Here is a 22,175-nt window from a genome sequence, read left to right as displayed (position 1 = left end):
GTTCGTTATATTTTTGACCGTTTCCTTACTTTAGGAACTTAAGAACTAACAAAATACCGAAAATTTCTTATGATCAGAAGAAAAGAAAACAAGAAAATAGAAAAAGAGTTAAAACATCTCATCAGTCATCCCATCAATAAATAAAGAAGTAATTTATCTTTATCATACTTTGTAGACAAAAAAGAAAGACAAAAGGATGCATATATCCCTTGAAAATCCTCTCATTCTCAGTCATTCCTTCATATTTTTTTTTAACTCTTTTTTCTCTCTAAAAAATGTCAAATCATAATTCAAATTCCCCCGACAAAACAAAGAGACAAAAGTATAGAACAAGGGCGCCATCACAATTTGTAATTAGTACAATTGCAAACTTTGACTGAAAGTGGCTCAATCAGCCATGCACTCAACCTCAATATCAATGAGTCAATCTAATCTTCCTCCTCATTAAATTACGAATCAGCCCCCAATCACAAACATGAGACATTTGTGCAAGGAAACAACCTATCACTTATCACGCTGCACTATTTTAGACAAAAAAGAACAGAAAAGAAAAGAATCTCTCTATTCCTTGATTAAGATATAAAGAAGATACCATAAGATGTATGTAAATAAGAGGAAGAATCTCAATTCAAACATTCTTGCTTTTTTCTTTTTCTCGTTTTGATAAAAATTGTCAAACCTTCCTGTCAGATTCCTCCAACGCAAAAAAGAAACTTAAAAAAAAAAAAAGAAAGAGAATCCACAGAAAGCCAAGAAAAAATAGGAAAGGGAAAGAGAGACAAAGATGAAAAAAGAAAGGCAAAATTTCAAAAAATTGTCCCGAGATTTTTCATAATATCACTCAGTTTTTTTTTTTTTTTGACGGAATGGGTGTCCGGACCAATTCTTACGGGGCCCAACTAATCCCACTCCCATCCGGGAGGAGAGGCCCCATCCTTCCGAACACGATAACCATAGGACTTGAATCCTTGTGGGCATTGGACACCAGCTTCTAAGGAGGTTTGCTGAGACCAACCGAGTTGCCCATGAGGAGCATAATTTCACTGAGTTCTCCTATTCAAAATTTTAAAATTTCACTTATCTCGCCTATCAGTTTTATAAGACTAAAATATTCCCATCACAGGTCAAAAAGTGACAACATTACCCTAGCTCTTAATAATTGCTTAACCAAAAAATAAAATAAAATTTTAAACAAAAATATGTAGATTAGAGAAAAATAAATTGATATCTAATAATGGTCCATATTTCTCTATATCGAGATCATGGTGGGACAACAAAGAACGTGGTAAATTAAATTTAGTCAAAATCAACCACTTAGAAGGATTATAGTGAGTGATGGAGCCCTTGAAAAATTTTATAGATAATTATACGGGAGTTAAGAAATTTTTTTTAGGAAATATATTTTAATAAATAATCTCTTCATACGTGTGAATTTTTCGAGGCCTAAATATTTTGAGAGAGGTGGGTGAGATTTTAAAAACTTCAAAGGAGCCAACTGATACTATGAATAGTTCAAGGCAAGTTTCTGAAATTATCCCAAAAAAAAAGAAAACGTCATCACAATTTATTATTTATAAAATTCAACACCAAGTTTTTAACGGATGTGATTGTTGTGATCAGTCATGCTTTCTACCTCAAAATCTCTCAGTCTAATCTTTAACCCCTTCACCCTCCTCTCATTAAACCACTAACCCAATATTCAACTCCCCAATTTCTCTAGTCCCCTATCTAATCAGTAATCAGTCGCCCCCTTAACCCTTTACCTTTATTGCCCTCTCTTTTGCTTTCCTCATGTTCAATTTTCCCCAAAAACTGCCTCCCTCTTTTCTTCGCCCTGCAGAATCCGCTAGGGAGTAGTTGTCTTTGGCTCCTCACCAGAAACCCCTTTTTCTAGGGCATTCTCCGTTCCCAAAGCGCCACTTTTTTCCATCCGCACCGGCATATATCAAACAGTTAAACCGCATTTGGAACGAAAAACTAATAAACTTTTCTGGTGGGTTTTGTTTTCGAGCAAAAAATTCCACCGATGCAATCCATTTCTCCCTCTCCCAACCATCATTTCTGATGAATATTCCCATCTTCATCAGTCAATGGCGTCTTCTTCACCTTTTGACATGTCTGTACTTTCTTTCACTTTACTCTTAGTGGTGATACTAATAATAGGCTTGCTTCCGATTCCTAGCTGCGGTTATGGTACTTTAGTCCAGGACGGTGGCGGAGACGCCGATTTTGACTTAGATGACGACTCCGGCGACTTCGATTCATTCTTGTTTCACCGGGATTACTCACCTCCGGCGCCACCGCCACCGCCTCCTCATCCGCCGTCGGTGACTTGCGAAGCTGATCTCGGAGGAGTTGGTTCGTTAGATACTACTTGCAATATAGTTTCTAATTTGAATATCAGTGATAACGTGTATATACAAGGGAAGGGGAATTTTAATATTCTTCCCAATATTACGGTTAATTGCATGTTTCCGGGTTGCGAGCTAGTGATAAATGTCTCTGGGAACTTTACTTTGGGTCAGAATTCGACTATTTTTGCTGGAACTTTTGATTTGACGGCAGATAATGCTACTTTTTCGAATGGGTCAGTTGTGAATACTACTGGTTTAGCCGGTGATCCTCCTCCCCAGACGAGCGGGACACCCCAGGGGGTGGATGGTGCTGGTGGGGGTTATGGGGGACGAGGTGCGGCTTGTTTGTTGGACCAGAAGAAGCTTCCAGATGATGTATGGGGTGGGGATGCATATGGGTGGTCATATTTGCAGGATCCTTGTAGCTATGGGAGCAAAGGTGGGACAACAAACAGGGAGGTGGATTATGGTGGGGGTGGAGGTGGGATAATTCAAATGAAAGTGCTTAAGCTTTTGGAAGTTAATGGGAGCTTGCTCGCTGACGGTGGTGATGGAGGAAGCAAAGGAGGAGGCGGGTCCGGTGGTAGCATCTACATCAAGGCCTTTAAGATGTAACTATTCTCCTCTTTGCCTTTTTAATTGGATTTTGTAGAAACGTCTACTTTAGATTGTAGAGTTGAAAAGACAGAGAATACTTAGCATGTAGACTTGCGTTTGGCCTTTAAAAACTTGTTTTCGTTTTCTTAATATGTGTAGACTCTGTGAGTAGATTTACCACGTTTTATGGTTTTATTATGTATATCAATTGGTAGTTGCATCCACATTCATACTTTGTATTCAGAATGTTGTTAATATTGGAGTACACTTGGAAATCCATATAAGTGGTTTCTCCTTGCTGCACTTAGTGGAATTGTTGAATTTGACTTAGAATCTGATGAGAATTGAAGACAGAAAATTGTATATAATTTTGTTTTATTGCACTTTTCTTGACCCTCATTTAGGGATTTTGTCTTCGGATCATTGTTTTCTGGGTGATTTAGGTTTACATATTTCTCCTTTGGCTTCTTTTGTTTTTAAATTTTACTGGTGAGCCGAACTCCTTTTGTTATCATTAGAGTCATCATTTGAGCCTTTTCTGTAAATGATACAAATAATGTCATCCTTTACGTTGATTAGGAACACAAGGAATCAAAGGAAAACTGGGATTTCACTCAATTTGAATTTAAAAGGATTGTTTGGAGGTGGTTCATGCAAAGAATGACGGAGTAAAATCATTGTTGGAAGTTCAAATTTCCTTGAGTTTGTTAAAAGAATGAAAACTTCAAAGTGTTATATGTTAACTAATATCCTGTTCTTTGGGGCTGATTAAGTTTGTTTTAGCATGGAGTGTCTTATAAGCTTTGGATTATGGTATTGTTTGCTCATAGGTTGAAGAGAATGTAGAAGGCTGTTGTTTCTTGAAACTCAAGCATTTATTATTATTATTTGCTGTTGTCATCATAATTTTAATTCTTTTCAACCTATGTAAATCCCATTTGCCTGCAAAAGCAACTTTTTCGCTACCTGAAACTCTGATTTTAGCTTGACTGTGTAGTAATCATTAATGTTTTCTGGCTTATTTGGTTTCTCTGCTAGATTATTGGCTTTTTAAGTAAAATGAAGAACATTAAGTGGTTAGGGGGCATTTCTCTTTTGGAAACACCTTGGCATGCTGATCTCTATCCAACAAGTTGGCAGTGGTTGATAGGCTTGCTAAGAGAACTTGCTTATATTCTTGCCTAAAGTTAAAAGCTGAAACATTGGAATCTGGAAGTTATTTTAAATGCTGGCAGTTCAAGTTGCTGATAAAAATGAAACCATAACCTTCTGTTAACCAATATGGCAGCCTAAGTTGAGAAATCAATGTGGCAAATACTTCAATTTAACTTAAGAATGATTGCTGTATGTGAATTTTCTTTGAGACGTCCAGTTAGCTTCTCTTTAAATGTTACTTTTCATTTAGATTGTTAGTGTTTATTTTATCTTCTTGATTAGCTATTCGTTACTTTTCATTTAGATTGTTAGTGTTTATTTTATCTTCTTGATTAGCTATTCTTCTGCTTCTTCTTCTTCTTTTAATTTAGTTTTCTATTTTTCAATAGACTTCTACTTTTTGAATGCCATAGTTGGTCCATTAATATATGAGTAATCAAATATTATAGGAGAAAGCTATTTGATTAATAAATGTAAATAAGTAGCATATGATGAACTTATTTTAATTAGACCTCAGAACAAAGGTGTTCTGATGAACAGTCATATATACTGTCAGAAACATAATACAATTTTTCTTGTATTTGAGAGACAGAAGGTGGGGGGGGTGTTGGGGGGCAGTATGAGAGGGGATATTTTGGCATTCTGCATGAGAGGAGGTTGTGTGTGTGTCTGAGTTATTTTTTAAACATTACCGAGTGACAAAAAGCTAGACTGTTAAACAGTTCAACAAATTAAGTGGTATTCTCTTTTGTTTCTATAAAAAAATAACTGGTTCTTTGTGTATTATTTGTTTGGAAAAGTATCATGTTGAACTGGATGAATATAACAAACTCACAATTCATTCATGGCTTTATCTGTTTAAAAAGTTAAGTGATTTTTTTTTTGGTTTGTGGGAAAAAAAAGAACTGGTGCTTAGTGTATCAATTGATCGGAAAAGTATCATATTGCTCAGGATGAATGTAAAAACTTGCGATTCATTCACTTCCAGCACTTAAATACAGTTTTCAGACAGACAGTACATTTTCCTTATTCCTTTTCCCTCCTTTGCAAGACTTTGAATTATTGTCAGGTTTCCGTCTTTTGTGTTTTTTCACTTTACAGGTGTAAACCCAGCAGAGTTAAGCAGAGATTACCTACGCAAGGTTTTTTGTAATATAAACTTGCTAAAGCTATGGGCTTATAATTGTTATCATTTTGGATGTCAACTTCAAGATCAATTTTTTTTTTGAGGGTTGTTTTGAGTTTTATTATTGGACTTGTCTAAAGGACAGTGATTTGTTCTAAATTGATTTTCAATACCTGATTGTAGCTCTTGATTCTGGAAAAGCTGTTATTTTAAAGTTCTCAATTGCTTTCCAATACCTGTTCACACCTTTTTTGAGGCAAAAAATCTGAAAAATCGGAAGCAGCATAGCAGGTTTTTCTGCCTTCTGATTTTGCTTCTGAAAATCAGAAGCCATTGAGAACCACCCAATACTCAGTTACAAGCTTGGACCGGAGCTGATACGGTTTTAATGCCAAGCATTTTCATTTACAGCCTCATTCTTCTAGAGTCATTTAGGATACATAACATTGCTTAACAACAAATCGCATTAATAAACTGCTCAGGTATTATGTAGGTAAACAATAAGGCCATGCATAAAATATTCTTTGTTTTGCAAGCTGAAAGATCCATTTGGAAGTTATGTTGTTCGCATAATTGGTAACGTCGTAATCAACCTAAAACGATGTATCAATGGTCAACTATGTCTCGTCTTTTTTAATTGACAATTGTGATTAGTGCTAGGTCTTAAGCTTGACATTAATAGCCTTGAAATTTTACTGATCCTGACACATACTTTAGGGTCTTGTTTTTGAGGTGGTGTGAAAGCATCTAACTGCTGTTAAACTGCTTAAGCTTTTGGCCAGTTTTGTGGTGTTCCCCTTTACTGCATTTCACTGGGATTTGGATTTTTACAATTTACAATGAGGAATTTTGTTAGGTTGGGGCAATGCTGATGTGTAGAGAGATTGTTTTACAAGGTTTTTTCTTGGAATAGGATTGGTGCAGTGGTCATATGGGTTTTTTGCCCTCCCAAAAATGAATAACAAATGTTATCTCCAAATTAATAAGAACTAGAGCAAGGAAAAGTGGAAAAAATCATACACGTGTAGATGAACTTCAGGGATAGAGATTCCCAATACTAAGGTAGAAAATAAAAGAAGTTACTTATGGTTTAATACCTTTTAGCATATAAAAGTGGAAAACAGATATTGAGAACATTGTGAAATATGCACAGGAAAGTGTAATTTCTTCTAATGCAGGTTCTTTGCGAGTGCATGGTAAATAGCTGGATATAAGCGTTCAACCATGAAACTGGTGTATCTTGGTTGATTTCTGGACAACATTTGCAAAAACTTATATTGCCACTTGTCAAATCCATTTCAGTTCTCGCTATATATTGTCCTTTTTCTTTATACTGGAAATTTGTATTCTGCATGTTACTAAATATCAATAGGAGCTCTCCTGTTATGTGCATTAGTATCAATTGGTTTGGTCTATTGCATGCTGAAGACTATTTGAGAGGGGGAGAGAGGGAGGCATCTGGATTTTCTTTGTGGGAGGGGAACTTCCCTTCAAAAGCTACACTAAGCTAATGCCCCAGTCAAGCTGACAGCCTGTCATGAAGTGGGTTTGGAGTCTTTTGCAATACTTTGTATTTTTGGAGTCCGTCCTGGAGAAATGAGAATTTGCTATAAACCCATTGCTTTTTTTGAACAGAGTGTAATTCGGAATGAGAATTTGAGTTTTACCTATTATCTTAGTTCTATTTTTTTCAATTTTATTTGTGTTTTTACTAATTCTAGTAGAACTTAATCTTCAAACGACTTTGTTGATGCTAATACTTGTTATAGTTACTGTATAAGGCTGCTAAACAGTTGCATTGCAGTAGTGATAAATTGGGTTTGTTTGGATAGGAGGTTATTTGAAATAATTACTGTAGCACTTTTTGTGATGTGATGTATGTGAGATAAAAAGGTCGTTGGAAATTGTGTGTATGATGCAAGCAAAACAAAATTTGAGATTTTTATTTGAAAGTCTTGCAATCCAAACATACCCATTATATTTCATGGTTCCTGACATACGATTTTTGGTTCTAGGGATATGCTAATATGATCTAGATCAGTGTTTCAAGCACAATGTTTCTTGTTCATAGAGTGGATGAGTTCACTAATAATCTAGAATTGTACATGGTCTGTTTACTGTCATGTAATTGTGTCACAGTCCATATCTATCCATTTTACGAGTTCTTTTGTGCATATAATTATCTAAAATATTTGTCTATTTGCTGGAGAATGTCATTCTATTGAATAATAATCTTTTATTGGTTCTCTGATGCTTTTTTTTTTTTTTTTTTGGGTCCAACTTATTGAATAGGAATAATAGGATTGTGGCTTAGCTGTCATGACACAAGCCAAAATTTTTGCAATTACTTTCTCATATATGCTATTGGTTTCTGAAATTATTCTTATCTTTGTGAGTTATAATCAATTTATTAGCACCTTTAGTACTCATGAGTATTGATAATGTAGTTTTATTCTAAAGTACAACAATTTTTGCAAGTTTAGGATTGGGAGTGGTTATATCAGTGCATGTGGAGGTAATGGCTTTGCTGGTGGAGGTGGCGGAAGAGTATCTGTTGATGTTTTTAGCCACCATGAGGATCCGGAGATTTTTGCATATGGTATGATTCATAATATGATTTTCTTGTGGTAAAAGTTTTCCAAGCTGTAAGCCAAACATGATATTGCTCTTTATCCATAATTGTTTGAAGTTTCATTAGTTCTTTCAGTGCTGGAAAATACTATATCTGCAATTTGACTTTTCTTCTGATGTCCACTTTTTTGATTGCTAGATAATCAGTCTCCTTTTTATGCTACTCACCTCTGTAATAATAATGTTGCAGATCTTTCTATCCTTAGTTGCTTTTTTCCTAAACGCGGGGCTTTTATTTCTGTCTTAATTATCTAAATTGGATCCTGTTGGCTTTTTCTGTACTATAATTTAGAGTTGAAGCTCAGGATAAATTGAATGCATTGAAGGGCATTATTGGAGGTTGAACCTGTGATATATTTGTTTATAGCTCGATATTTTGCTTATATCCGTTGTGGTAAACCCTAAAAAGGGAGCAATTGGGGAGGCTTTTTCTTCATCCTATTTGTTGACAGCAACAGGTTTCTACACATATGGCCATCTAGTATTTACCAGAGATGACAAGTCTATATTTGTGAGAGGTGAAAAGAGATTAGAGAAGGGGTTCATTTCATTGGAACTTTTGTATAGCCAAATTAATCTGTTGGGAAGTTTTGTCATAAAATTGATGAGGTAACGAGGCTGGGGGGCTATGTTACTCAGACTCTTCACTTTTCCCTGCTGTACCCATATCTGACTCATCATTTTGCACTAGAGTAACCATGTCGGCAGGAGTCAGTAGCCGAGTCCAAGTAACATAGCTTGAGGGATTATCATAGACTCTCTCTCCCCTTTTTTTGGGAATAATTTTTGTTGCATATACTACTAACCTGTTTGTTGGTAGCTTATTTTGGGCTTTTTTGAAAGCAATGGTCTTCCGTGGTCTGGTTGTAATACTACTGTACATTCTCTGGTCTCTTAGAATTGGCCTTGCTTGGATATGTCATCATCAGCCTGGGCTATGCCTTGAATAGGATAACAAGTGGATGAGAGTTTGTTCCTGTTTTGATCTAAAACATCAAATGAGTACAATAATTTGCTGGTTATTGCCTTAAATTTACCCAGCTTTAAATGTGGAATGTGGATTTAGTGTGCATGCTGAGTTAATTTCTGTTCTTACAGGAGGAAGCAGTCGTGGCTGCCAAGAAAACGCTGGTGCAGCGGGGAGCATTTATGATGCTGTTCCGCGCAGTCTTACTATTGACAATTACAACAAATCTACAGATACAGACACACTTCTTTTGGACTTTCCTCAACCATTTTTGACAAATATCTACATCCAAAATCAGGCCAAGGCCTCTGTTCCCTTGCTTTGGAGTCGTGTTCAGGTCTATAAATTTAGTCTTTCTTACTTTCTTAGTGACATAGTCAGAACCTATTTATTTGTTCAGATTTATCTTAAAACTCTTTTGGATAATAAGGAGACAAATTGACATCAAATAAAAGTGGAAAGTCAAATCAAGCACTAGCGATGTCCATGCCTATGCGTGCCTTGTTCTGTTTGTGATGTGCCTTCTGTGTTAGCAGATCTGAATACTTTCAACTATTATATACTTTGGAACTAATGTAATGTATTGGTTCTCTCATTGGATATTTTGTATGTTGTTCTGCTATTTGTGTCCTTGGCCATGTGTGCCTTACTATATCTGCAGATATGATTATTTTCAGTTATTATTAGCTTTTGGAATTGAAGCTAATGCATTGACTGTCAGTGGATATTCAGTACATTATTCTGCTTTTTTCCATTGAATTATTCAAGTACTTGATGTATCTGTAATTCTTATGTCTTAGGTCCAAGGGCAAATTAGCCTCTTGTCTGGTGGAGAACTGAGCTTTGGATTGGCACATTATTCTATGTCAGAATTTGAAATATTGGCCGAAGAACTGTTAATGAGTGATTCTGTTATTAAGGTAGCGGTAACCTTTTTCTTTTTCATTGGATACTGGCAACATTTTATGTTTTCTTTGTTGTATCATACTGATATGATGAGATGGTGTGTTTCTAAATGATTCTCCTGCAATTAATTTTTTGGAAGCATGTTCCTCTACTTTTCTCCCTTTATCTGTTGTTTTTAGACATATATTCACATTTTTCTCTCTGTGTGGTTGTGTTTCTACTGGTTTAAAGTTCTTGTAGACTTAGCGGGTGCATGCAGTTATAAAATTCTGTGCACTTAATGCAGCATGAATTCTTGTCCATGTTTTTCCTTTCAAGCTCTATTGTCAGGACATGCTGCAGTCTACCAGTTCTATGTGGAGTTGTGATATTTCATATAGGCCCTCTTGAGGAAGCTTTAGGTAGTCCCCATCTTTAGTTGTGCAAACTAAGTCAAGGACAGTCCTAAAACTCTAAGTAGACATCCAAGTTGGGATGGATGAAGCACTGGCTGACCCATTTTATGGTCACGGTGATGATTGGGTACAGAGTAAGGAAAATTTATGTTTGATGAAGATAAAATAGTTGGAAAAGTGATTTTTCATAATTAAACCTCAAGTATTGTGTTTGTTTATTTCTCATGATCTTCACTGCAGAAATCTTGAAGGAAGTCTATACAGGTAAATGGTTATTTACTTGTGTTTCAGATCATTACAGAGTGACTATGCAACAGAAAAAAATCATAACCATGACAAAATAAATGTGGATGGAGTAGTACAATTCATTCTAGATGTGCTCTTAACATGGGTTTTTTGTTTTAACAATTTGGTTTTTTTCATTATTCTTGAATACAGAAGTTTTTATGCATTGTTTGCACGTGGCCTCTTGTAGGTTGACATGGCCATATTCTTTTTGCAATTTGATCTCGCTAGAATACTTTTATTTAATTTGGTAGGTAGCCTTGTATGATCGCCTTTTTTTGGCCTTTCAGGTTTTTGGGGCTCTCCGTATGTCTGTTAAAATGTTTCTGATGTGGAATTCGAGAATGCTAATTGATGGTGAAGGAGATGAAAATGTTGAAACCTCAATGCTTGAAGCTAGTAATCTTATTGTTCTTAAGGTGCTCTAGTTATTCTACTTCAGTTTACTGGTATGCCGTCTTGCTTTGGATCCTCATGACTTGTTTGACCTTTTCTTAATTTCCCTCTTCCTGGCTTCCATAACAGGAGTCATCTATTATTCACTCCAATGCTAATCTAGGGGTGCACGGGCAAGGTTTGTTAAATTTGTCTGGACCAGGAGATTGCATTGAAGCAGAACGCCTGGTTTTGTCGTTGTTTTATAGTATACATGTAAGCAATTTGTGGCATGATATTTCTATTCATTCATTACCTTCAGCATCCATGAGATTGAATATGTTGGATGGTTTTACGTAAAGTTATTTAAAAAAAAAGTAGTGCCTTTGGTGAGAACAAGATGTTTGGTTAGATCCAAATACTGCTTGGTTCATTTGTTTGGTTTTAAGCCTTTCAGGTTGCTATTCTACTCTTTTCCCTGGTTTAGTCAAAGTTGGAATTGTATGCTATTTTGTTAGTTTTCTCTCTCTCTCTCTCTCATGCGTTTGTGTATAAACACATGCATGCAAACATCTATCTATGTGACTATGTCTCTCGCTCAAATACGTGTTTGACTACAAAAAGGTTTCTACTCTTGCATAATTATGCACAATCAAAGTAAGTTGAAGGATTCATTGCTCTTTTTTTTGGTTAAACTATTATATACTGCTAATATCTGTGCTTAACTCTAAAGTTGCATGGTAGTTTTTTCCAGAAGTGTGTACAAAATACTTTATACAATATCAGTTGACTCCTTTGACTTTTCTGTTTCTGGATACAGGTTGGTCCTGGATCTGTTTTACGTGGTCCTTTAGAGAATGCCTCAACTGAAGCTGTGTAAGTTGAATAATTGTTGCATAGTATCTCAAATATGCAACTATTTTAATCTATATTTGTGTTGTTCTTTTATAGGACACCAAAGTTGCATTGTGATCAGAATGATTGTCCAGTTGAACTCCTCCATCCACCCGAAGATTGCAATGTGAACTCTTCACTGTCTTTCACTCTTCAGGTGGAGTTTTTCTTGTTCTGCATTCTATTGGGATATAGTTTTTTTCACTTCCGTGAGGTCTCAAGTTGGTTTGTCTCTGCAGATTTGCCGAGTTGAAGATATCCTTGTTGAAGGCCTCGTGATAGGATCTGTTGTTCATTTCCATAGAGCCAGAACTATTAGTGTCCCTTCTTCTGGAACAATAAGCACAACTGGGATGGGTATAATTGCATCTGAGTTCCTTTTTAATTACCATATTCAAAGTGTATCTCCTACCTTGCCATCAGGCGGGCATTATTTAACATTTGAGTGTGATTGGCGTGGCCCTTCGTCATCTGTATTTAGCATGAAAATGAATCTGTTTTCAAAACCTTGCGAATTTGGCATACATGTGGTTTATTATTGTTCCAGGGCCTTACCAGTGATGTTTTTTGTTCCTCAGGTTGCATTGGAGGTGTGGGACAAGGGACATTTTCAGATAGTGGTATTGGCAGTGGTGGTGGGCATGGTGGTAGAGGTGGAATGGGATGCTTCAATAATAGCTGCATTGAGGGGGGTATGTCATATGGGGATGCTAATTTACCTTGTGAGCTGGGAAGTGGGAGTGGAAATGAAAGCCTAACTAGTGCAAATGCTGGTGGTGGCATTTTAGGTCAGCTCATCTCTCTAAAGTGGACTGTCTTTGGTCCAAATGTTGATGTTGTAGCACTTTGGGAAACTCTTTCATTTTTATTTAAAAAATGAGCCAACAGGAACCAGAAGGTCATACTGCGTTAAAAATTTCAAATTTTGTCTAACCAAGTTGGAAGCATGCTGTCAAAAAATGATGACAGTATTAGAATTCTGACTTGTGGAGATAACTGGTTTTCTTGGCTCTTAGCTTCTTGGTATTTAATTGAGTTCAAATTGTGATTGTCTCACTTTGTAGACTAATCTAAACAATTGTGTGTACTGTTAGAAACATCACATGAGACAATTAATACTTTAATGGATATACTTTGTAAATTTGGGAGATGGTTACCCAAGCATTAAGTGTTCCTTCCAGGAAATCTGTAGTCTCCATATAGCTGAATGAAGAAAGGGGTCTTGTCAGATTTTCCTGCTGCACAGGATGCTTAAACATATTGCTGAAGTCAACCTGTTTTTCTAGTCATAGTTTGTTTGGTTCATTGTGTACATCCTAGGACTTTTCTCCCATTAGGAATTAGGTATTTTACTTGCAGCAGCATTGGAGTTAGTTTTGTGTGTTGATCTTGGGTAAGAATTATGTCATTAACCTGATAGTTATATTTACAGAAATTTTCATTAACAGAGTTTGAGTAAAATGTATGTTTTGCTTGAATAACAGTGATTTTTTATATTTAAACTATTGTAAAGCTAAATGTACTTCAGTTTCATTGTCGGCATCTACAGCTACATGTTTCCTTAACTTTTGGTTTTAGAACTTGCTCATTTATTCTTGCTAGATTGTATTCTTGTTCTCAATGTTGCAAATTAGTCCATATAACCTTTCAAATGTGTTTCCTATTTAGACCATATTTTGAAAATTACCCAGCGAAGTTTTTTTATTTGTTTTAAATGTTACATTTGTTGTGAACTTTAAGATTCTGATTGTATTTGCTTCTATTACACGGTCTGCTACTGAATCGCAGGGAGGTGGAAAGTACCCATCTCTTTCTTCTTTGAAACCTGGTACTATGAGTAAGTTAAGGAGGTACTTGCCATTTGCAAGCTTAATAATGCATTTGTGTTGAGATGGAGATTCTTGCCATTTGCAGGCCTCATGAATTAATCGTTTCGGTCTCTCTGCAAATTTGCAAGCTTAATAAACCATCTATAGTTTTTGGTAGCTCCGTCAATAGACTATTACTTGTCATTTTTCAAGTATTTATTTATTTATTTTTAAAATTTTCCATTCTGATTTGTTTAATGAAGATCTTTTAAATCTGTAATTTCTTGTGAGTGGAGAAATGAACAGCTTATACTGCTGACAATTTCATTGAAATATGTGTCTTTGAAGTTTATGCATGGCTTTCTGAATGTTGAAATGATCTCGTCTGTGTTGCACTGCTTCCTTGATTATTCATTTTTTTCCCCTTGATTCATGAAGTGATGGGTTCATGGGAGCATCCACTGGTAAGTTTATCTGTTGAAGGTTCGGTTAAAGCTGATGGAGACGGTTCTGGAGGACAGTTGAAAAGCAAAGACAGTTTCCATCCTGGGGGAGGTTCTGGTGGAACAATCTTACTGTTTTTGCATTCCCTGGATCTTGGTGAGTCTGGTGCTATGTCTAGTGCTGGGGGTCATGGCAGTGTTGGTGGTGGTGGTGGAGGTGGTGGGGGGAGAATTCACTTCCATTGGTCAGATATTCCAACTGGAGACATGTATCAGCCCATAGCTACTGTAAATGGAAGCATCCTGACCAGGTTAGTGGAAATAGTAATTGTACATTTTTTATGTGATGCATGATCTACAATCTCTCGTTGAATTTAGTTGCTGCCACATTGGACTTGTGTGGTATTCTGATATAAGATGAGGTGGTTGTCTCCAACTTTTGGCAGATATTTTGCTCCTCATTGTCGTAAAAAACATGAGGATGTGGTGCTAATGTATTAATAATTTTAGTTTAGGTCCAGACTAAGAGATATGTATGCTAAAATGTTGTCTTAGAAAATTAATGAAATTGGTGAACAAAGTTTGACACAAGAACAAAATGCAGGTGAAGCATGGATAACCCCCACAATCTGAACCTCTATGCAACTGAGATGTTTATTTGTGGTTTGGACATCTTTTGAATTTATTTTAGGAAGATATCAAAATGAAGCCCATAGTTTTTCTTACACAATTTGCATGCAGCTGATAATTTCCCTGCAATTTCTAAAATTTTTAAAATCGACTTCGGTAGATGTAGCTTCAAGAAGTCAATACCAAACTGAAGATTCCGCAATTGGTGCCTTGCATGTTTCGAATATATGATTCTGTCTCCCACTTCAATGCTGCAACCCACTGTTTGAATGATGATTCATTCTTCTCATGAATTTTTGCTTTATACCTAACCATGATGATCCTTGATTTTCAAGGAGACTGCAAAAACCCAATTGCCACTCCATCCATGAGGGTAAAGTTATGATTAGTGTGTTGCCTGTTAAACTGTTGTCAAGATGTTTCTCACTATCAGGTCTAATCGTCTTTTGTACATACCCACTCAGATGTAGTAAGTACCAAGCTTTCATTTCCATTTGCTGACATCTTTCATGTGGCTGAAGACTCTTTTTATTTAAAAAACAGCAGGGCCAGTTTCTTTGGTATCTGCTGATTGTGCCTTCAAGTAGTTTCAGATTCTTGTTTCTGTAATCTTTTATTAATTCATAATTGTGAAAGGTGATGATTGATTAGTTTCTTTACTACTAGTTCATTGTGCCTCAAAGTACATTAACCAGTGTGCTTCTACTTTAGAGGTGGGATTGGGGTGGACCAATGTAATGCTGGGGAAGCTGGAACCATTACGGGGAAAGCTTGTCCAAAAGGTCTTTTTGGAGTATTTTGTGAGGTATGTTAATCTTGTAACTTCTTGTGATATTGTCAGCATAATTATTTTTTGAAGCATTCTTTTTTCTGCCATCGTTCATTTTCTGTTTGCTTCTGAGTAAAATATGTTTTATACTTGTTGCTTCCATTTGTTTTTAGTGTGTACATTACCCAGAAACTAAGTATATACTTTTCTGTAGACTGAACAAAAGTTTTTTTTTTTGGGGGGGGGGGGATTTGGCTATTTAATGAATCTCACATCATACTGTTTACATGGTTTTCGACCTTTTTGTTCTTTATTATATTGATCTCCAAAGGTTCAAACCTGAAGCAGAAAGAGAACTTTCTGAAAATATTTCATTTCTGTTCTTGGAACTGCCATCCCATTTGTTGGTTAATTCATGGATATCATATTTTGTGATTCTACAGGAATGTCCAGCTGGCACATATAAGAATGTATCAGGATCTGATAGCTCTCTCTGTTTCCCATGCCCTAGCAATGAGCTTCCTCATCGTGCTACTTATGTTTTGGTCCGAGGTATTTCTTGTATAATGCCTTCGATTTTTTTTTAACACATTTGATGAGCTGCATAGGGTTTATATACAATTTAACTGCAATTACCATTGATGCTATTCAGAGAATTAGACAAATGATGGATACTTATACAATGCCTGGGAATTGTGATCCTCTGTGTTTGTTTTTTGCTTTCGCGGCTAATTTGTTCCTGGAGTTCGCTCTTGACTTTTAACTTATTTTGGAACTTTACATCTTCATTTGGCCTGAGAATTTGGGGACAGTATCTATAGTAAATTAGAGTCCGGAGGCACTTTAGGGGGGGAAGTTGGTTGTAGTGGAGCACAAGACATAAGCCTGATTTTCAGGAGATGATTTATTATCAAAACCATTTACTCCCTCCCTCACATCAACTCGTCATGCTTTTTATTTTGGTTTGTCCTGAAATAGATATTAGCTTAACACCCTCCAACTTATACCTTTCCTTATGTGGGCCCAAGAACAAAGAGAGAATTTTTCAGTCCTTACAATGGCATATATATGCATTGTATCAGTTGAGTGGTGCATGCATTTGCCTAAACCTCAAATAGCTAACAATATATCTGTTGGGTATCGTGTTTCATCAGCCTCATTTGGGCAGCCCCTGGGGGGGAGGGGGGGGAGGGAGGGGAGGGGGAACCTATGTGGGCAACTTGGATAAATTTTGAAAAGCAAAACATGATCTACTGACATCTCTCCCCATTCATAAAATTTATGTTCCTGTAAATATACTGTCTTTTCGCAATGGAGGGTGTACCTGTTTCACGCGTGAGTCTTGATTTTGTTGGCTTTGTTAATTCTAGTGGAACATATTTAATGCTTGCGAATGCGTATAGATGCAAATATTTCAGCTTAGGGAATGTATTATTGGAGTTTTTTTTTTTTTCAAAATAAGTCTTAAGAGTTTTATAAAGAGGGTAGGACTGTAAATGTATCCCTCATTTTGCTTCTTGGTAAAGGTGTTTAAGCGAACATTTGGTTGTGGCAGTGAGGTTGATCTTTTAATTTTTGTGCTAATGTAATGTTTCACCACATCCCTACTGCAGGCGGCATTACTGAAACACCTTGTCCATATCAATGTCTTTCAGAGAGGTATCACATGCCTCACTGTTACACTGCCCTTGAGGAGTTGATGTACACATTTGGAGGGCCTTGGCTTTTTGGTCTTCTCCTATTGGGTCTCCTCATTTTATTAGCCCTGGTCCTCAGCGTTGCACGAATGAAGTTTGTTGGGGTTGATGAATTACCAGGTCCTGGGCCCACACGGCATGGCTCCCAAATTGATCATTCATTTCCATTCCTGGAGTCACTTAATGAGGTATTCTCTGGATGACATTGCATTATCCTATCTTGCTATAATGACTGATGTATGGACTCAAAATAATATAACAAGATTGTGACTGATCTAATATCTAGACAATTTCAGCCAGCATTGAAAGGACTAAAAGTCTGATACATGTCAAAACTTTCAGGTTTTGGAGACGAATAGAGTTGAGGAGTCACAGAGTCACGTACATAGAATGTATTTTCTGGGTCCTAATACTTTTGGTGAACCCTGGCATCTTCCTCATACACCTCCTGAAGAAATAAAAGAAATTGTGTAAGTTTTAGTTTAAGGCCTGTTGTAGTTCTCTTATAGTTATGCATCTGGTCCGAATGCATTCCAAATATATTTATATCCGAGATCAAGCCTTGGGTTTATTAATTTGTTTATACATACTAAGGACCCATGTTTGTCATCTCTCTGTTTCCGAAATTTCCTCTTCTGGGCTTTGCAGTTGGTGGATGGGATTTTTTTTAGATATACATTCTTTTAGATCTTAGATTAGTTCTCACTAAAAGTATGATGAAATTGTTTTGCATTTGAAAATTGAATTTGTAGGTATGAAGGTGCATTCAACACATTTGTAGATGAGATCAATGCTATAGCAGCATATCAGTGGTGGGAAGGATCAGTGCATAGCATTCTATGTATTGTTGCATATCCTCTTGCATGGTCGTGGCAGCAATGGCGCCGTAGGATCAAGTTACAACGTCTCCGTGAGTTTGTGAGATCAGAATATGATCATGCTTGTTTACGTTCTTGTCGGTCCCGTGCTCTCTATGAAGGGCTTAAGGTTAGCTTTTTGCTCAATAGAAAAGAGGAATTTAGGTAGTTATACATGTTTTGCATAATTCTGTTCAGTCTCTTGAGGAGTTCAAGTGCATTATGATATGTCTTTCAATTTGCTCTTATTTGTGGTGGTCAATTGGACATTAGTCAGCTCTTTTGTTCACTTTTGGGAGTTTCCTTGTTTGATTGGGATGTTTCCTTTTGACTTAGCGGCATACTACTATATTTTAGAGCTTCAATTATACCTTGTTAGTGTCAGCAAATTATTTACTATAGGAGCCTATGAAAAGGACATACATATTATTGATGAAGGGCGGAAGGTGGTTTTGGGGGTTGGCCAGGACTGGAAGCAGAATCCATAGGCTCTACCAATTCACAGTCATAATCTTTGAGAAATTAATAGTAAGGGGAAAAGTTAGTACGAGGAAAAAAAGTATTCAATTGTTGATAGGTCTGTTTTATTGTTGTTTCTTTCAATTGCTGGGTGAAGTAATGGATAAGTATACGAGATTTGATCAGGGGAACTTCTGGCACAATGTGTTTTCTGGATGGAAATAATTGCATACTAGCTCTTTGATATGACTCATTTGGTTGTTTCTAGCTCTCTGCTTTCCCACATTCTGACTTTTTTCTGTAAATACAATAGGAAAGTTGTAAATAACAGATGATACTAATTCAATAGAAATAGTAAGCTGATTAGCCATTCTGCTTTTATTTCTTTTCCAAAACTGGATGTAATTGATTCTTAAGGCCACCTCAAAAAATAAAGACTTGGCTTTTCTTCAGGTGAATTGTGGTGTATTATTTGTTCTCCTTTTTTAGCTTCTTATGTTTGTTTATTCATTATTTCTCTCTAAAGCACTATTTCCTGGCTAGCTATTGTCATTACTACAAAACATAGTACTGTTTTTGGAGCGAATGTTGCAGAACCCTTGTTTATCTGATTAAAAGTATTTCCATTGTCCAGAGCAACCTAAATGTGAATTGATACTAACATACTCGAGCTTTTTCAATTTTTAGGTAGCTGCTACATCTGACCTAATGCTTGCATATATGGACTTCTTTCTTGGTGGGGATGAGAAAAGAAGTGATCTACCTCCTCGTCTTCATCAAAGGTTTCCTATGTATTTGCTGTTTGGAGGTGATGGAAGTTACATGGCTCCCTTCTCACTTCACAGTGACAATATCACCACTAGTCTTATGAGTCAGGTTTGTCGTGTTATACCGCTTAGGTTTATAGCTGGATGTAGGTAAATGAACCTCAATTGCAAATAGAAAGGCAAGATGTTTTTACTCGGACGGTTTATGTGATATTTTGATTGCCTTGAGATGTTTGATACACTAGAATACAATGCATGAGCTTTTCTTTCTCCTTAGCTTCGAGCAAGTTGGCTTGGCACTGATTTCACTGTTTGTTCACATGTGCTATTCATTAAACTTTTCTACACAAAAATAAGGTATGGTTCTCAAAATTCTTAGTATGCAGGCTGTCCCACCTACCACATGGTTCCGATTTGTTGCTGGTTTGAATGCCCAATTACGCTTAGTACGTCGTGGTTGCCTCAGGTCGACGTTTCGGCCTGTTTTCAAGTGGCTGGAAACTTTTGCCAATCCTGCTTTAAAGATCTATGCCATACATGTAGATCTTGCTTGGTTTCAGACTACCACTGGTGGTTTTTGTCAATATGGGCTTGTGTTATATGCTGTTGATGGAGATACTGGACGTTTGTCTTTTCAAGACCTTGATGGAGCTCTTAGGACTGGGCCTCAGTTACGGTATTGTTCTATACTACACCATTCCAGCAGATTATGTTAGTTGCATGAGTATTTGTTTCAGAAGTCAAGAATGCAAATAGGTGTTCCAAGTGGACATGATTGTTAGTTCTTTTGCGGGTATGATATTGTCAAAAAATTCTGTAGTCAACAGAGCTAATATAAAAAGCTACAAAATAAACTAGTGCAGGCATGAAAGCACATCATCCGAAGAGAAAAATGTGACTTGCGTCTCTAGGAGATTCAGAATCCAGACTAAAAAACCACACCCTTATCCAGCAACAATGATGACTGCCCCTTCCATGGCCATCTCTGTCGTCCCACTATGCTCATAAATACTTTTTTTATTAAAAGAAAAACAGATGGGGGGGGGGGTTAAGTTTCTAAATTTCTTTCACTTAGTAATTGCTTTGCCCATCTTGCCAAAAAAAGGGAAAAATTAAGGAGAGTAATTTTTACAATGCAAGGGCATGCTGCAATCCCCCTGATATTAGTAAATGAAAGCTATTGGGATGAGGTCGGCCTGGGAGGTGCCGGTGGTTTTGACTGCTGCATCTAAGACTAAGTCTGGAGTACTTCAATATTTTGTTTAACCAACATTCTCAGTCAAGTGACTAATAGTGGCATGTATTATAATCTGCCAAAAGTTCAGTTGGTAACATTGAAGCATTGCTGGAAAAGCCCGATAGTAGTAGGTAGCTAGATAAATTTTACAAAAGGGTTAAATTGTTTGATTTTTATTTGTCCTGGAACTCTAATACTATTTGCTTTGGGGTAGTCTTCTTAGACGTGCAGATTTCCGGCTGAATTACTCTTGGTTACGGAAAATTTATAGATATTGTTTGCTAACCCTTTTGCCAAATCCCTTGAGCATAACTTCTTCTTTCCCCCCCCCCCTCTTTTTTTTTTCTCGATACAGCGGTAGCACTATTAATTGGGAAGTTCCATCCAGTTTAACAGAAGATTCATTCTTTGGTCTGACTCGTAGAAGCAGTGAAAGTAATGTCAGGCGGAAGATTTATGGTGGGATTCTAGATGTCAACTGCTTAAAGAAAATTGAGGAGAAAAGAGATATACTTTTTGCGCTCTCTTTTCTAATGCATAACACTAAACCTGTTGGCCACCAGGTAGTTGCTCCTCTCTCTCTCTCTCTCTCTCTTTCTGCAAATGCATGCATAGAGGCTGCCTGTGCTGTCTGTGATGGTATTTGTTGCATGTCGTGCTGTTAATATTATTCAAGGTGCTATTTGCTCGCTGAACATGCCTTGCGCCTTTACTGCAGGATCTTGTTGGTTTGGTCATTTCAATGCTACTTCTAGGTGATTTCAGCTTAGTTTTGTTGACTATGCTCCAGCTGTACTCAGTTTCATTGGCCGATGTCTTCGTCTTTTTGTTTATTCTACCATTGGGGATCTTACTTCCATTCCCTACTGGAATCAATGCTCTATTCAGTCATGGACCAAGACATTCAGCCAGTCTTGCCCGTCTGTATGCTTTGTGGAATGTCACATCCCTGATAAATGTTGTAAGTAGCTTATTTTTGTAAATGTTTATTCTAGAATCGTTCTTTAGCACCAATGGCAGGGGGTTGATGCAGATCTTTTAGTTATTATATGCTTCATCTGATTTTTTAACTTTATTTCTGCCATTATGCTTATTTAAGTTTTCCTTGTGAGTAATCATTTCCAATCTCCTCCCCCCTCCCCCCCTCCCCCAACCCCCAACACACGAGCGCACACAAACAAAATAGCTACAAATTCATGTGATAAATGATTTGTTAAAATTTGAATTCTTGTATCAGGTTGTTGCCTTTGTTTGTGGATATGTCCGTTACACCACCCAATCAAGGAGAAAAATTCCGTACATTCAGCCTTGGAACATGTAAGAGAATTCATTGGCAGTGCTCAATAATTTCATTTAAGGAGTTAGTGCGATTTTGAACAGCAAATGCATGTTCTAAAGTTGTCTCCTTAATTGCTGTGGATGCAGGGATGAAAGTGAATGGTGGATATTTCCTTTTGCTTTGGTTTTGTGTAAATGTATCCAGTCGCAGCTTATAAATTGGCATGTTGCAAATTTGGAGATTCAAGATCGCTCTTTGTATAGCACTGACTTCGAATTGTTCTGGCAATCATGATTTTTACATGTTAACACCATCCAGTTGTTGTTCGGTTCGTGTTGGTGCATTTTCGTTTAACGTGGCCTCAGTGTAGAGTGTAGAAATAGAATGATTAATACAGGAGTAGAAAGGTATTTAGCAAAATGAAAGGAAATTAGAAAATGACGTAGATAGAAAGAGAGAGATAAAAGAGATTGGCATCATGTGTGTAGCTGACCATTTTTGATGTGCAGCTGTAGCTTTTGCAATGTAAATGTAAATGGATATG

The 22,175-nt window shown here is 36.8% G+C and overlaps 1 protein-coding gene across 1 annotated transcript; it reads left to right on the top strand.

Annotated features, from left to right (window-relative positions):
- Window positions 1-1,837: 1,837 nt before the first annotated feature.
- On the top strand, window positions 1,838-22,084 carry LOC113705262 (uncharacterized). The gene is made up of 22 exons (XM_027227058.2): window positions 1,838-2,965; window positions 7,716-7,831; window positions 8,962-9,167; window positions 9,631-9,750; window positions 10,707-10,835; window positions 10,942-11,067; window positions 11,612-11,667; window positions 11,743-11,842; window positions 11,925-12,042; window positions 12,264-12,473; window positions 13,932-14,247; window positions 15,278-15,371; window positions 15,779-15,887; window positions 16,949-17,220; window positions 17,375-17,502; window positions 17,785-18,019; window positions 19,036-19,224; window positions 19,502-19,791; window positions 20,708-20,915; window positions 21,071-21,313; window positions 21,590-21,669; window positions 21,778-22,084. Exons 1-22 carry the CDS (start codon window positions 2,091-2,093, stop codon window positions 21,923-21,925), a joined length of 4,368 nt encoding a protein of 1,455 aa, XP_027082859.2. The 5' UTR covers window positions 1,838-2,090; the 3' UTR covers window positions 21,926-22,084.
- The last annotated feature ends 91 nt before the right edge of the window (window positions 22,085-22,175 follow it).

Source organism: Coffea arabica, chromosome 8c (assembly GCF_036785885.1).
Source record: "Coffea arabica cultivar ET-39 chromosome 8c, Coffea Arabica ET-39 HiFi, whole genome shotgun sequence".
In the NCBI taxonomy this organism is placed as follows: Eukaryota; Viridiplantae; Streptophyta; class Magnoliopsida; order Gentianales; family Rubiaceae; genus Coffea; species Coffea arabica.
Note: the sequence above shows the minus strand (reverse complement) of the source record. Positions and strands in the feature narration are given on the sequence as shown.

Coding starts and splice junctions, on each gene's coding strand:
- LOC113705262 (XM_027227058.2), top strand. CDS start 2,091: ATGGCGTCTTCTTCACCTTTTGACATGTCTGTACTTTCTTTCACTTTA. Junction 10,836..10,941: donor GTAATCTTATTGTTCTTAAG/GTGCTCTAGTTA, acceptor CTTCCATAACAG/GAGTCATCTATTATTCACTC. Junction 11,668..11,742: donor AATGCCTCAACTGAAGCTGT/GTAAGTTGAATA, acceptor GTTCTTTTATAG/GACACCAAAGTTGCATTGTG.